At 44.5% G+C, this 15829-nt stretch overlaps 1 protein-coding gene across 1 annotated transcript; it reads left to right on the forward strand.

The window, feature by feature from the left end:
- The first annotated feature begins 2801 nt into the window (after positions 1 to 2801).
- On the forward strand, positions 2802 to 11465 carry rab1ba (zRAB1B, member RAS oncogene family a). Its single transcript, XM_069708082.1, has 6 exons — positions 2802 to 3141; positions 7317 to 7389; positions 7544 to 7639; positions 9346 to 9441; positions 10544 to 10675; positions 11105 to 11465. Exons 1-6 carry the CDS (start codon positions 3128 to 3130, stop codon positions 11297 to 11299), a joined length of 606 nt encoding a protein of 201 aa, XP_069564183.1. The 5' UTR covers positions 2802 to 3127; the 3' UTR covers positions 11300 to 11465.
- The last annotated feature ends 4364 nt before the right edge of the window (positions 11466 to 15829 follow it).

The raw sequence follows: 15829 nt of genomic DNA on the forward strand, positions 1-15829 counted from the left end.
GAGGGGGAGGGAGGGATTATTAATTAAACAGCAGTAATTAAACAGCAGTTTACTGCAACAGCATATTAATTTACATTAAAGCAGATTAATGAGCTGACAGGGTGTAGCTCTAATGACTGCTGTAATTTCTTTCGTACATGTTGGCTTATTAAGTATGTTTCCATCAGATTGGCAACAACATTTACACTGAACTGACAAAGAATGAAGCTCTTCCAGTGGTGGAAAAAAAACATCAAAGACTCCTTTTAAAATACGAAGGTATTATTTAGGACTGGATTTAAATTACAGGTGGAGGAGCCAGTTCAACAAAAAACAGGATATAATTTCAGCTGTAAGTATTACTATGAAGGGGCTGGAAAATTACTTTCCTAAACCTGAGACTGAATTTAAAAATTACTGTCCAGGATAGGCCATTTTTAAATCACTCCACCTCCTCGACTGAAATACAGTGGGTACGGAAAGTATTCAGACCCCTTTACATTTTTCACTCTTTGTTTCATTGCAGCCATTTGCTAAAATCAAAAAAGTTCATTTTATTTCTCATTAATGTACACTCAGCACCCCATCTTGACAGAAAAAAACAGAAATGTAGAAATTTGTGCAAATTTATTAAAAAAGAAAAACTGAAATATCACATGGTCATAAGTATTCAGACCCTTTGCTGTGACACTCATATTTAACTCACATGCTGTCCATTTCTTCTGATCCTCCTTGAGATGGTTCTACTCCTTCATTGGAGTCCAGCTGTGTTTAATTAAACTGATTGGACTTGATTAGGAAAGGCACACACCTGTCTATATAAGACCTTACAGCTCACAGTGCATGTCAGAGCAAATGAGAATCATGAGGTCGAAGGAACTGTCCAAGGAGCTCAGAGGCAGAATTGTGGCAAGGCACAGATCTGGCCAAGGTTACAAAATAATTTCTACAGCACTCAAGGTTCCTAAGAGCACAGTGGCCTCCATAATCCTTAAATGGAAGAAGTTTGGGACGACCAGAACTCTTCCTAGACCTGGCCGTCCAGCCAAACTGAGCAATCGTGGGAGAAGAGCCTTGGTGAGAGAGGTAAAGAAGAACCCAAAGATCACTGTGGCTGAGCTCCAGAGATGCAGTAGGGAGATGGGAGAAAGTTCCACAAAGTCAACTATCACTGCAGCCCTCCACCAGTCGGGGCTTTATGGCAGAGTGGCCCGACGGAAGCCTCTCCTCAGTGTAAGACATATGAAAGCCCGCATGGAGTTTGCCAAAAAACACATGAAGGACTCCCAGACTATGAGAAATAAGATTCTCTGGTCTGATGAGACCAAGATTGAACTTTTTGGCGTTAATTCTAAGCGGTATGTGTGGAGAAAACCAGGCACTGCTTCATCACCTGCCCAATACAATCCCAACAGTGAAACATGGTGGTGACAGCATCATGCTATGGGGGTGTTTTTCAAGAAAACTTCTTCCAGAGTGCTCTGGACCTCAGACTGGGCCGAAGGTTCACCTTCCAACAAGACAATGACCCTAAGCACACAGCTAAAATAACAAAGGAGTGGCTTCGGAACAACTCTGTGACCATTCTTGACTGGCCCAGCCAGAGCCCTGACCTAAACCCAATTGAGCATCTCTGGAGAGACCTGAAAATGGCTGTCCACCAACGTTCACCATCCAACCTGACGGAACTGGAGAGGATCCCCAAATCCAGGTGTGAAAAGCTTGTTGCATCATTCCCAAGAAGACTCATGGCTGTACCAGCTCAAAAGGGTGCTTCTACTCAATACTGAGCAAAGGGTCTGAATACTTATGACCATGTGATATTTCAGGTTTTTTTTTTAATAAATTTGCACAAATTTCTACATTTCTGTTTTTTTCTGTCAAGATGGGGTGCTGAGTGTACATTAATGAGAAATAAAATGAACTTTTTAGATTTTAGCAAATGGCTGCAATGAAACAAAGAGTGAAAAATGTAAAGGGGTCTGAATACTTTCCGTACCCACTGTATATCCTGTCTGAATGGGAGTCATAATTTCATAGGCCTAATCACTTTGTCAAAAATGATAAGATGTCAGGAATTTTTCTGTAGAAGCATTGGGGATGAGGATTTAAAAAAATAAAATAAAGCCTACATCATCAAATGCACATCTATGAAGGAAAAAAATGACCTCGGTATAAACAAATTTAAAAAATACAGTGATAAATGGTACATATATATATATAAAAAAAAACCATACACACATTTTCACATGCCAACTGTTATTGAGGCTATTTTTGCATCTCAACACTTCTTTATTGGCTACTTCAACATTTATTTATTTATTTATTCATATTTATTTAGGCCTACGTACTTTCTGCATTCCTGTAGCCTATGTGAATTGCTAAGAAATAAATAAATGTTGCAAAAGCTGAAATAAAAGTCCAACTTAAATAGGTTCTCCCTGCAGTCACAGGACTTTTCATTGAGGAACTGTGACTTAGTATTAAAGATAATAAAATATTTAATAAAAAAATAAAAAAGTATGACACGAGTGAAAACATATTGAATATAATCACTCTGTAACTAAGATTACAAAAGTGCGTAGCCTGTGTTTTATAAAAAAAAAAAAAAAAGATTGAATTTTGATCTATGTGTGTGAGAGAGAAAGTGGATATCCTGTTGTGAATTCCGGCTACTGTACAATATGTAGTTGTTTTTTTTCTTAAACTCTCCGTGATACACTACAAGTCCCGACGCTGCTCTCGTTCTCGCTTTGTCCCCCGACGCTCGGGATTTGGTCTGTAGTGACACGTCACCCTACGTCACTACCGCACCTGCGCAGCCATCTTGAACCTTTAAGCGAGCAACAGACGCAGAAAGGCAGGAGAGAGAAAAAGAAGAAGAAAAAAAAAAGGCAGTTGAACATACCAGCCTGAGGGGAGGAAACAAGGATATGTCCGCTAGATTCGAGGATATATGAAACCATAAAGGTTGAACACGAGCGGGACGACCAAGCGGCAGTAACGGAGACGGTTAACAACCAATCTTAAGTGCCTTCGGATTCACGGACCTACAAGTCATCTTTTTTTTTCTGGCCGGAGTAGGAAGAGTCGATTCGCCGACAAGGAAAAAAAAAACAACAAAACCACCACCATCCAGAGTGAAACCATGAATCCCGAATAGTGAGTTTTATATTCAAGCGCGTTCAATGTTGTAAGGCGAGCCTCTGTTGTGTTAAACCAGAAATATGTCATCTGCTTTATGGCGCGACCTTATATTCGTAATGCTAGGCTATTTGTGCTATTCGTGCTATTTGTAATTGTACTGTGGTTAATTTGGAGACCGCTGGCTCTCCTGAACAGGGCGCGGACGGCTTCTTTAACATGTCGCTCTCACGGAGGTGTGTGTGTGTGTGTGTGTGTGTGTGTGTTTTTTTTTTTTTTCTCGAAACGTCAGCTGACAGTTTGCTCGCGCCTTTACGTGTACCGCACGCGACCCGCTCACGAGAGGAATAAACGGGAGCGGCACGAGCGCGGAAGTTTAAACTCGGGTCAACGCGGCCGGGAGGAAACGCTGCCGTTGTTCGTTGCAGAGGAAAAACAACAACAACAACAACAACAACAACACGTAAACCAGATGTGGGGATATGGCTGATCTGTAAGCCTGAGTAAACAACCCGGTTTGTTGTTTGTGTTTTCTTTTGGACACGTCCGTTTACTCTGCTAAGCACATGCGCAAACTACGCAAAGGGTGTTCATAATTCAGACTGGTAGGACTCGTTCGTTTTTCTTTTGTTTTGTTTTTGTATTTATTGCGGATTACGTGCAGATGGGGAGTTTTGCACGTCAATCGTTAGTTAGATTGGAACCTGTAACTATTCGGTTTGTTGTCGATTGAAAGCATTTGTTAAAAGTTCGGATTTTGCGGCTTTATCTTTAGTTTAATTCTGTAGATGAAATAGCCAACCTAAATTAGCGCCACTGTCGAGACTTTATTTGATGTTGTGTAAATCTTTTATTAATGACTTATTAGCAGTCGTAATAGCGGACTTGATGGGCAATCAAAGGCACTTTGGCAGCCCTGTGGATGTTTTTATTCATGCCTTTTCTACTTTCTGATTCATCAATATAAGTGCATTTGAAAAGTCATGAACTCAAAACTTACACTCTTACACTTACAACTTACCCTGTGTAGTTCCTTATTATAAATGGTGCAAACATTGTGGGTGGTGGGATCTATTATTTATACCTGGCTAAGTGTCACGTAGCATTCTTTTCAATTGTCGTTTTCTTGCCATTGATAGGGAGTATTTGAAATTTCTATGTTTTACATAACTTCAGCGCAAAATGTCAATCACAAATATTCAATGGCATGCACGTTAAATGAAAACAGGCGAACAGAACAGACACCCTCTCATGGATATAGCAAGTACATTTCAAGCTCCGGCAGATCTAATCATCCAGGAATTTGTCATGAGGACTAAAGTTGTGGGAAGATTTGGTCTCCACTTTGCTGAAAATTCCTTTAGATGCAGCACTTGAAGCACACATGAAAAATGAGTTGCAGGCCGCCACGGACAATAACAATTTCAAGCATTACTGCGTGTGGCCGCCTATTTCTTGTGGCTAATAGTCCATGTTGAGCAGCACACCTGTGTCATTGGATCTGATCCTTTAAATATTCCTGAACGCCCTCGCTCTCCATCTGTCTCAGCTCTTGACTGGCTGTTACTCCAGTTTCCTTTATTATCACTGACCTCTGGTGGTTCTTGTTGTCCACTTCATTTTAATCATGTTAATGGAGCATCTTTTGTGTCATTTTAATAGAAAAAGAAGCGGCATGAAAGATCATAGGTTGTGGACTTTCAACACTCAACACCTCAATACCACCCAAGCCAAACTTAAAGGTTTTATTGATACAAATGTTTGTATTATTATTATTATTATTATTATTATTATTATTTATGAGGCCGAATGAGTGTACAACATTTATCTTTAAGAATTAGGTACACCAATTTTAAATAAATGTTTCTCAAATCTACACAGTCAAAATGACACATGGTCCAAAATATAAATACAGCACACCTAATATTTGGTTAAACATCCCATTGTAAGGTTCACCGTGACTTGACGCTTTTAGTGGCCACGAACAAGCTTCTGGCAGAATGAATAGAGGTAAAAAAAAAAAAAATTTAAAAATGGGGGGGAGGGGTTTCTGGCACGGACACGATTCTTACGCACGGTCTCCATATTTTCAATAAGGTTGAGGTCATAACTTTGGCGAGGCTTCTCCAAAAGCTTAAGTTAGCCTGCAGTTGAAACACCCAGTTGTTTCCAAGTTTTAACCGTCTTAGCTGATGGTTTGAGGTTACGCTTAAATATTCTCAGGTAGTCCAGATCGTCTGTCGGATGGTCGGAGCGGGCACTGCTCCGTGTTGCGCGGTGCCTGAACGTTGAGACCCAGCAGTCGGCGCAGGGAGCATACGCCATCCCCAGAGAATTTCTGGGGATGGCTCATATTCTCTGGTTTGACCTGTCCCGAAACACTCTCGCCAACCGGGAAGTCCCTCTCACTATCAGCCCCCCCCCAATCATAGCTAAGGTCATTTAAGGCCATTGTAAATGGACATCCACACATTTCCACATACTTTATGGATTGCCCTTATCACTGACAGAATTGAAAACACTTTGCAACTTTATCTGCCATTTCTAATCATCTCAACAAAATGCAAAAAATATTCATCAGACCTCCAACAACAAACTTCATGAACTTATTTTTTTAATGCAGGCTCATATTCATTCATAAGCGGCCTACTTCCATTACAACTTGCAATAACTGTTGAGAGATTTGTTTCTGGTCTGAGTGACAGCTGACTGAAAGGTACCGGGACGAATCTAGCCAGCTTAATCATCTATCCAGGTTTTATGAAAGAAACTTCTCATCCCGTTCATCAGCTTGTTTATGTATTCAGATCATCACACGCTTCTTTATTCATACAAGAATTCAGACGGCCATAATTTGACTAAGTTCAGTTTTTTTTTTTTTTTTTAAATTTCTAAAAGTATCAGGAAAAGTAAACTTTTTCTTTCTAAATTCTAACTTGGGTTTTGCATCATTAAGCGACTACCGTCAGTGGAAGTGTAGATACAGCAACGTAGGCTCCACAGCCATGATGGTCTGCGAGATTGCTTGTTTTCGTGAATGAGCGGCGTGTCGATATGGACCCCGTCGCTATCGACCCGATTGCAACGCTGTTGTTGGATCCGGTGTTTTTGTGTAATATTGCCAGTTGTTGATCGGGCGCCGAGCTGTGATACACGACACGGTTTCAGTTTCCTGTGACACCAGAATAGCACTGGCATATTGAGCAATTCTCTCCACCTGTTTTTGTGTTGTGTGTCAGATTCACGTGACGTTTTCCTCCCCAGCGATCGGGGTAGGGTGGAGGGTGGGTGGGTGGGTGGGTGGGTGATGTTTTTCTACCATTTTGCGGGAACCTGCGAGTGGGGCTGGCTATCAAACCTCAATAATCTTAACTACTGAATGAACTATAGCCGTCACACTGCTTAATTTGGTGACTGGAGAGCTCATATTTCAAATGAAGGGTTTTGATCTTTTCATTCAGGTCTGATTATCATACGTCACTACTTATTTGGTACAGCATCTGTACTTTTTTCACTCGGTGTTGCCCAAGGCAGGCTGCTGTCTAATGTTGCCCTACTTTAAAAAAAAAAATATATATATATATATATATTCCAGTGAGTCGGAAACACTGTTAGTTAATGGATAGTACACAGTATTAAGAAAAGAAAAGGTTGGATCAGTAAATCCAATTAAATTAGCACAAACCAGTTAACACTCAGTAGTTCTCTACTGTATTTCTCTTTCTGGTAACAAATCCCACAAATATGTCCATTAACAAAGTGCCCGCGTGTGTATCAATGGCTGATGTAGTTATTCCTGCACGAACTATTAACAACAAGGAGCCGCACTGCTCCACTGGGTGAACACGCTCAATGTAGTTCATGAGCTCCACGTCCACTGTCCCGCTGCCTGCGTACTCACTGCAGAACCACATGCGGATCAACCCGCTGCTGCAAGCGGGCCAAAGAAATGCAGCGCTCCCTCCTGTTTGAGTAACATTTGTAATTCGCTACCGTTTCAGGAAAGCGACCGTGCCAGTTTTGACGAACACATTGTTGGTTTTGGTAATTTTTTACAATGAATTTAGCTGATGAGTAAAAATAAAATAAAAAAAAATAAAAATACAAAAATGGGTTCGTGCCAACATTCTGGTAATATTATATGTACAAGTATTAAAACATTTTTCAACTTGTTTTTTTTTTTTTATTTCCAGTGACTATCTGTTCAAGCTGCTGCTCATCGGAGACTCTGGCGTAGGGAAGTCCTGTCTCCTGCTGCGCTTTGCAGTAAGTAGTTCTTGGTCACCGTGAAACTTGTTCTTTCCTTACTGCCGGTCCGTTGAATACCTCCATTCCAGCAGCGACCTGCGCTTTTTACTCCCTCTACCTGTTGGCCTGATCCCCCCCCCCCCACCGTCCTGTTCTCCTTTTTTATCTGCAGGATGACACCTACACCGAGAGTTACATCAGCACCATCGGAGTGGACTTTAAGATCCGCACCATCGAGCTGGATGGCAAGACCATAAAACTGCAGATTGTGAGTGTACACACGAGCGCACGCACACGCACACACACACACACACACACACACACACACACACACACACACACACACACACACACACACACACACACACACAGAGAACACTTTGTAACCTTCACCTGAGCGAGGAGGGCTCAGATCCAGCCATTGTTAACAAAACACATGAGAGGCTTGAGTGTGTTTGTGTGTGTGTGCGTGTGTGTGTGTGTGTGTGTGTGTGTGTGTGTGTGTGTGTGTGTGTGTGTGTGTGTGTGTGTGTGTGTGTGTGTGTGTGTGTGTGTGTGTGTGTGTGTGTGTGTGTGTGTGTGTGTGTGAATTTGGAATTCAAAGCAAGCTGTAATTAGATCTTGTTTTAGCGAAGGGAACAAACTGTGCTATCTCTAAGGTGGCTAGTTTGTTAACTGGATGACGCTCTCCCTCATACAAAAACACACTAAATTAAACCGACTTCTGCTTTCTGTTACTTCAGAGATGAACAAAATCTCTTTAAGTTTTTTTTTTTTTAGGGTTTTAACTCAGGACCTACTTTGCCTTTTCTCACTGCAGAAAATGAACAATAACTTGGGTGCTTTTCGGAGCCAGAACTTTTAAGAAGTCTGTAAGCCTTTGGTACAAAGTTCCTTTTCGTGTTATTCCAATAGACATTGGTGCATTCTTAACACGTTATGTAAATGATTGAAGATTGAAAGATTGTCCTCCCTCATTCTCCGCAGCTGGTTGCAGCTCATCCGTGTCACTACAGTCAGCAAAATGTATCTGCACTCAACTCGGGAGCCTTTTCTTTGCTCCGGAGACTGCAGAATTTTTTATTTTTTTTTTTTCTTACCACAGAATGTGGCTCATGATATCGGCTACATGTACAGCGACAGATTTTTTATTTATTTTATTTTTTAACTGTGTTTCACAATTTTTCTCTGCTTTGATCAGCATTTCTGTGGGCCCGCCGCTCCATCACTCCCACTCGTCAACCTGATTTCCTAGCTTTGGAATTGCGTGTGCGCGCGCGTGTGTCTGTTTAACCGCGCTGCTCTCCGCAGGGGCGATTTTCAGATGGGCCGATGACCCTAAAATGCCCCCAAAACTCAAGACTGCATCACGGTTCGCTTCAGTAGAATAATACTGCACTCAGGGGGAGGTAAAAAAAAAAATAGGTTGATAATATGTGTTCAAAAAGCATACGTCTGCAACGCCCGGTTGACGTGTGGGGGCTGACTGGTGTGTGGGTGGAGGTGTGCGGTTCTCTTGTCTCCCCGAATCAATGCGTTTCGGCGACGTCGTCTTTAACGTGCCCAAGCCGTGGGCTCTTGATTGGCCGCTGACCGCGACAGGCCAACCGACTTCCCTGGATAAGCTTTTACTGGCCCGGTGGTTCCGACGGACCCCGGCTAATACCGGCTGCCACCGGCTGTGTTTGGCATTTTAACCTGAAAAATGAACAACCGGTGCCTCTCAAATGAGAAGCTGCTTCACCGCATGTTTTGTTCTTCACGAGCTGTGATTTTAAAATGATCACGTCCAACACAACATGAGATCTTTTGATTGTCGAAAGGCTCACGAGGATGGAATTGTCCTTTTTGGGTTTATAGTTCACAAAGTTTCTCAATTCCCTGTTATGACCGACTGAAGCTGTTGAATCGATTTATATAATGCCTTCTCCCTTTCCCTGTCTCTGTGTGTCTCTGTGTGTCTGTCTCTCTCAGTGGGATACTGCAGGGCAGGAGAGGTTTCGTACCATCACGTCCAGTTACTACCGCGGAGCCCACGGCATCATAGTTGTATATGATGTGACAGATCAGGTGGGTCCGCCGTGACGGCTGGTTCCTCAAAGTAGGACAAAGAAACGGATGATTTTGTTCCTTTTAATATTCAAAATGTTCGGTGCTTTTCATATTTCGACATTTTTCAACATTTCGTTTGCAGAAACGGACAGATCATTTTCACCACAATCGCTATTCCGGTAGATCAGAAGTTTACTTACTCTGAAGTTGACTGTGCCTTTAAACAGCTTGGATAACTCCAGGGAATTACGTTGCATGTCGACATCGTTTGAGTCTATTAAAGGCGTACTTGCGGATGTATTTTAAAGTCTGCCTTCAAACTCAGTGCCGGCTCGACATCAACGGTAGTCAACAAAACAACAGGAACAAATTGTGTAACTCTACAAGTGTGATTCATCCTTGGCGGCACTTTCTAAAAGCCTGAGAGGGTACCACAATTATCTGTACAAACAACTGCACACATGTAGAGTATAAACACCGTGACACCATATAAACGCCACACTGACTTCAAGGAATGTGCTCACCAGTTCTGTCAATATGTGCCAAAATTACAGCAACTTAGTGGAAGAATTCCCACAGTTAAAACAATTTAAAGAGAGTGTTACCAAATTTTATTCAAGTTTGGGAAATTAATCATTATGCTGACCATTATCCCGACTTTTTACATTTTTATAATAAAGTGGTGATCTTCACGGGCCTAAGGCAAGTGATATTTACGTGGCTTAAATGTCAGGAAAAGTGGAAAAACTTAGTTTTAAAATAATTAGCTGAGCTGTATGTGATTTTAAACTGCATTCATAAACTCGTTCATCGCTTTCAGATTTCCGAAAGCAGTTTCGCCAGAAGCGAAACAAACGAGCATTTTTCCGATTCTACAACTTTATTTTTTTTTTTGGTTTGGGACAGTGTCGAGTCAAAGTTATGATCTTCTCAGACTTTTTAATAGGGACAAAAAACAAACCAATCAATTGCTATAGTTCTGCTACAGTAGAACAGAGTCACTATCCCGACACAGTCTTAACAAATAGAAAATTAGAGCCCTTCGAATGGCAGCGTTCACGCAGGCCAATTCTTCTCTGCCCGGATGTTGAAAGCTAATTCTCTCGTTCCCATTGTGCAGGAGTCCTACAACAACGTCAAGCAGTGGCTTCAGGAAATTGACCGCTACGCCAGCGAAAATGTCAACAAGCTTCTGGTGGGCAACAAGTGCGACCTGACCACCAAGAAGGTTGTGGACTACACAACAGCTAAGGTACGGCTGCTCAGTGCTGCTTTCCGCCCGAGAGATGGAAAACGCATTTTACGTACCTCCTTAACCGATTTATCGAGCAGAAGAAACATGAAACTTGTCTTTGTTTTAAGACTTTTTTCTTTTTTTTTTCTGTCAAGCTAATATCAATTCAAATGCAACACTTTCCCGCAGAAAAATTCAAAACAAAAGCCCACTTGTCTTTGCCCTTTAGGTAAAATACATGTCATTGAATCATTTTAGTAAATGACTCGGTAAGCAGTAAAACGGGAGCGAGGTCAGTGGAAGCACTAAAAGGCTTTTAAAAGTGGCTGAAATGTTTGTTAATCATTCTCTTAACTACGCCAAAGCTTCGCTCTCCCGCGTGCTTTGAGCGGAAGGTTTTCACGACCGGTCCTTTTTTTTTTTTTTCCCCTCTTCCCGTCCTGGCAGGAGTTCGCCGACTCTTTGGCCATCCCCTTCCTGGAGACGAGCGCCAAGAACGCCACCAACGTAGAGCAGGCTTTCATGACCATGGCCGCCGAGATCAAGAAGCGCATGGGCCCCGGAGCCACGGCCGGCGGCGACAAGCCCAACTTAAAAATCGAGAGCACCCCCGTCAGGCAGTCCGGAGGGGGCTGCTGTTAAAAAGGACCCCCACCCCCCACCCCACCCCCTCCGCCCCCCACCCCCACCCCTCGACCACCACCTCCGCAACCTCCTACTAAAATCTCTCTTCTCCTGTCTGTGTTCCCCTTTCCATCGCCCGTGCCACTACGACACGCCAGCCTTTCCCCTCCGTAGCACCTTGTGACCCCCCCCCCCCAACAGCCCCGCCGTCCCGACCGCCCGACTCTCCGCCGGGGGGGGGGGGAGAAAGCGGATTGAAAACTTTGCAGGGGGGGCGAGGGGGCGGGGGGGGGTAACATACAGTTCTCATTAGTCCTAGCAACAAAGAGGAACAAAAGAAGAAGAAGAAGAAGGTTGAGCTGGTTGTGGGGAGGGGGGAGGGGGGAGGGGGAGGAGTCAAGCAACAGACACCCAGACAACTTTCTGTGGAGGGAGAGAGGAAGACAAAAAAAAAAAAAAAAAAAAGGGCACGGGAAAAGATTGGTATTGATTTAGAGGAGAATGGAGGCCGTGGAAGATCAGGGTGAGATACCAGTTAGTTTATCTCTACACACACACACACACACACACACACACACACGCACACACACACACTGTGGTAGAGGTCATTGGGTAAAGAAATTGAAGCCTTTTGGCCAAACATTTCTCTTTAGTCTGTGTCCATCATTGCTAATCTCATTTTTACATCAGCACCCCCCCCCCCCTTTCTCATCCCACCGCAACCAAAACTTTTTTGCTCTCTGGATTACTTTGCCGGCAAAAAAAAAAAAAAAAAAAAAACGTCACCACGGCGAAGCCCCGTAGACGCTCTCTGCACACAGTGGAAATGGTTTTTTCCTGGATAGCAGCAGCCTGGCTAACAGTGTGACTCATCACGGTGGTGTGTCTGATGAGGATCCGGGGGGGGGGGGGGGGCCCTTTCGGGGAGCTTCCTCTCCTCCCATCTTCAGCATCTGCTCCGGGTTTTTTTTTTTTTTTCCTCATATTTGTGTTAAGGCAGAAAACGAAGTGATTTTTTTTGTAATTTTTTTTTTTGTCGGTTCTTTTATACCTCATGATTTGAGCGATCCCTGTTATTTCGCTTCAGGCGGCCGATGTACCCGACGTGATCCGCGGAGCCGGCTAGAAACCCAACTCGTCTGAACGGTTATTTTTCCTCCACACTCTCTCTCTCTCTCTCTCTCTCTCTCGTTTTGCTTCTTCCTCCGTCTCTGTATGTTTATGAAGGAGTTACATCCCCCCCCCCCCCTCCCCTCCCTCACTCCAGCAGACGTATCTTCTCAAATCTTTGTCTTAACTGCTTAATTGCGTCTTTTTGTTGTTGTTTTTGTGTTTTTTCCTTTCATGATGCGACATTTGAACACACCCGAGTTCTCACTCCCCTTCAAGATAACGGCGTGTCTCTCTCGTTGGCGGGCGTTTCCGCGGTCGACGCGCTCTCGGCCCCCGCGCACGCTGTAAATACGCAGGAGTGGTTTGTGTGAAGCGTCGCGAAAAGAAAGCTCGCTTTTGAACGTCTCTTCGCACCGGCATGATTTTCAGATTAGAGTTATGGGGGGGGGGGGGGACTGTAGACGCGGAGCTGGGGGCGGAGGCGGCTGTTGCGACGGCTGTAATGATTGGGTGCTTGTTTTTTTGTTTCCTTTTTAGCCGCCAGTCGAAATAATTTCACGCGCAAAAGGAAAAAAAAAAAAAGTGACGCAATGCTTTAAACGTTTAGCACGGTAGCTTCCTATAATGACACTAAATGTTACGGCGAGACGGGAGGGCGGGGGGGGGGGTTGCGCACAGCTGAAGAGGCATGACGCAACGGTCGGGGGAGGGGAGGGAGGGGGGGCGACACACACAAAAAAAAAAAGCGATTGGCGGCATTCATTTATCTCACAGTCAGCGTTTTATCACTGTTGTGGTTTTATTTTCGTTCCGACGAAGACCACTCGCAAAAACGCGGAAGGTTTCAGGATGCCGTGTCATTCTTCCTCGTTTGAAGCTGGGGGGGGAGGGGGGGAGGGAGGTGGATGGTGGATGGGGGAGATGCGGTACAAGAAGCTGCGGTTCTCCCCCTGACACCGACCCGGTTTTGTCAGACGTTTCTTGTTTCTCCCGGCTCGGCCTCTTCGCTCCACGCCTCGTCTCTCTCTCTCTCCCTCTCTCCCTCCGCCGGACGCTTTTTTTTTTTTTTGTTGTTGCCCTCCTGTTTTGTGCCTCGTGTGTCCGTGCCTCCCGTTTTGTATTCTGACCGGGCGATTATTTAGAACCCGCGGCGTGTTTTTCAAATGAACAAAAAAAAACAAAAACAAAAACAACAACAGGCGGAGAAACACTCTCCGGCCGTTGTGAACGGGACACGCTCGGAGGGAAATCAGTTTCATTGCCAGCCACCAAACGCGGTCCTTAAGACGGCGACAAGTAAAAAAAAAAAAAATACAGAACCCGCGTCGCCTGTCGGCGACTGAGCGAGACCGCGCCCGCAGGCGAAGACCGCGCGCGCGGAGCTGAAAGCTCTTGTTTCCTTAACGCCCTGTCCCACTTCCTACCCTCGTAGGAAGTGGGACAGGACGTCCGGCGCCCGTAGCCGAAACGCTCGAGCGGAAGAACCCGGGAGAACGTTCCCGACTGCAGCTGTCGGTCGAGGCGGTCAACAGTCGGCGTAGTAATGGGCGTGTGAGCTTCTCGAACCCGTGTCGAGTCTCGGTGTAAGGAATGTGAGGAGAAGAGCGTGTGTGTCCCCCCCCCCCCCCGCCACGGGGCAGCGATCCTTCTGAGCCGCAGCTTCCTTTTTTTTTTTCACCCACAACTGGAACATCTACTGACATTGTTGTGGAAGCTGCTCGCACTTCAAAAAAAAAAAAAAAAAAACCATACTGGAATAAGCATTATGGCCTCACTTTAAATTTCCCCTCGGTTATCGTGAGGGGGGAAGAGAGGGTGGCGGGGGGGGGGGGGGGTCTAGCAGCCGTGGTCAGCTTCATCGCCGCTGTGTTGTTTGGGTGGGGCGGTGGGGGTGGGGAGGGGGCGTCCGGAGGTTCAGGGGACTGACTGGTCTTGGTTTGCCGACCGGATATGAACTCCCAACTCTTCCCCTCCTCTCCCCTCCCCCCCCCCCCCCCCCTCCAGCCAACCGCGTCGCTGCGACTCGATGAATCGCTCAAGACTGCGCCTCACTCGGTCCTCGCGCTCTCACGCCAGGAAAAGGTCATTCGAGGGTTTGTGTTGTTTTTTTTTTTCCCTCTCCCTCGCACGTCTTTTGTTCCGCTGCAAGAACCCGCGAAGGTGAGGCGTCGCAGAGACCGCGAGTAGACACGAGTCGTCCCCGCGTTGAAGCCTCACGACCCAACGGTTCGCCTCTGCTGACCGCCAATGACGTCAGCGGCTTCTGATCACGTTGGCATCACCTGGAGATAAAGTGTGTGTGGTGGGTGGTGGTTGTGTGCGTGTGTGTGTGTGTGTGTGTGTGTGTGTGTCTGCGTCTTGCGTGTGCGTGTAGAGCGGAGTCACGTGTAACATTCCAGGGCTTTTTGGACACATGTTGGCGTCCCGGCATCACGCCAGTCTCACTTGAGTAGTTGCAGAACAAGAAAACATTTGAAACTTCTCACTCACACAATACGTTCTGGATACTTTGCGGTTTGATGATGACGACGATGATGATTTTTTTTTTTTTCGTTTTTACGTCTACTGATTTTTATGTATTCATTGAATGCTATGCTGTGTTGTCAAGTCCACGGAAGTATGAGGGGACACTGGACGGGCGGGGGGGTGGGGGGGGGGCGGGTGGTCTGATGAGGGCGGGCTTAAACACATGTAGGGTGGGGCTTCTGCTTATGAATGTGATTCTGACGAAACAACACTTGATTTTCTTTCTTTCTTTTCATTTAGCGTCGTTTTGGGTTGAAGGGGGTGTTTTTTTTTTTTTTTCTTCTTGTCATTTGCACTCTTGTTCATTGCTTTTCAACGGCTTAATAGAGGCTCTCGGTAGGTGGTGTTTGTTACCAAAAAGCACCGGGCATGTCACCTTTTTTTTTTTGTTGTTGTTGTTGTTTTCTGTGTGGCTTGTTCACTTTGGCACTGTCTTCGTGCTGAGTTTGATCATGTTTTTTCTGTACATATTATAAATATATATATAATAAAATGATGAAAATGGTCAACGACAACATACGAGCAGATCTGTTTTTTTTTTAATTTTTTTTTTTTTATCAGTACCCATAAAAACAGCAGGGGAGTGTACTAAAGTCTTATGTTTCTCCTCAGTAAAAAGTAAAGCTCTCCTAAGAGTGTGTGTGTGTGTGTGTGTGTGTGTGTGTGTGTGTGTGTGTGTGGGGGTGTGGGGGGGGCAGAGAGGGGAGTGTAAGAGTCAGGAAGAAATATGTCAGCTTCCACTATCACACAAAATACACACCACCATTTTTTTTGGCCCTTTTTTAAAAAAAAAAAAATAAAAAAAAAAAAATCTATATTGGACCTGACATTTCTATAAACAGAACCATGTTTTTTTTTATGAAACGTTAAAAATAAAATTAAAACACAATAAATATTAAAAAAAGGGAA

This window comes from Brachyistius frenatus, unplaced genomic scaffold (assembly GCF_029030835.1).
Source record: "Brachyistius frenatus isolate BFR_SWC_R1_liver_20210118 unplaced genomic scaffold, ASM2903083v1 Contig_73, whole genome shotgun sequence".
NCBI classification, from domain to species: domain Eukaryota; kingdom Metazoa; phylum Chordata; class Actinopteri; family Embiotocidae; genus Brachyistius; species Brachyistius frenatus.

Coding starts and splice junctions, on each gene's coding strand:
- rab1ba (XM_069708082.1), top strand. Junction 7,390..7,543: donor GTCTCCTGCTGCGCTTTGCA/GTAAGTAGTTCT, acceptor TTTTATCTGCAG/GATGACACCTACACCGAGAG. Junction 10,676..11,104: donor TGGACTACACAACAGCTAAG/GTACGGCTGCTC, acceptor CCGTCCTGGCAG/GAGTTCGCCGACTCTTTGGC.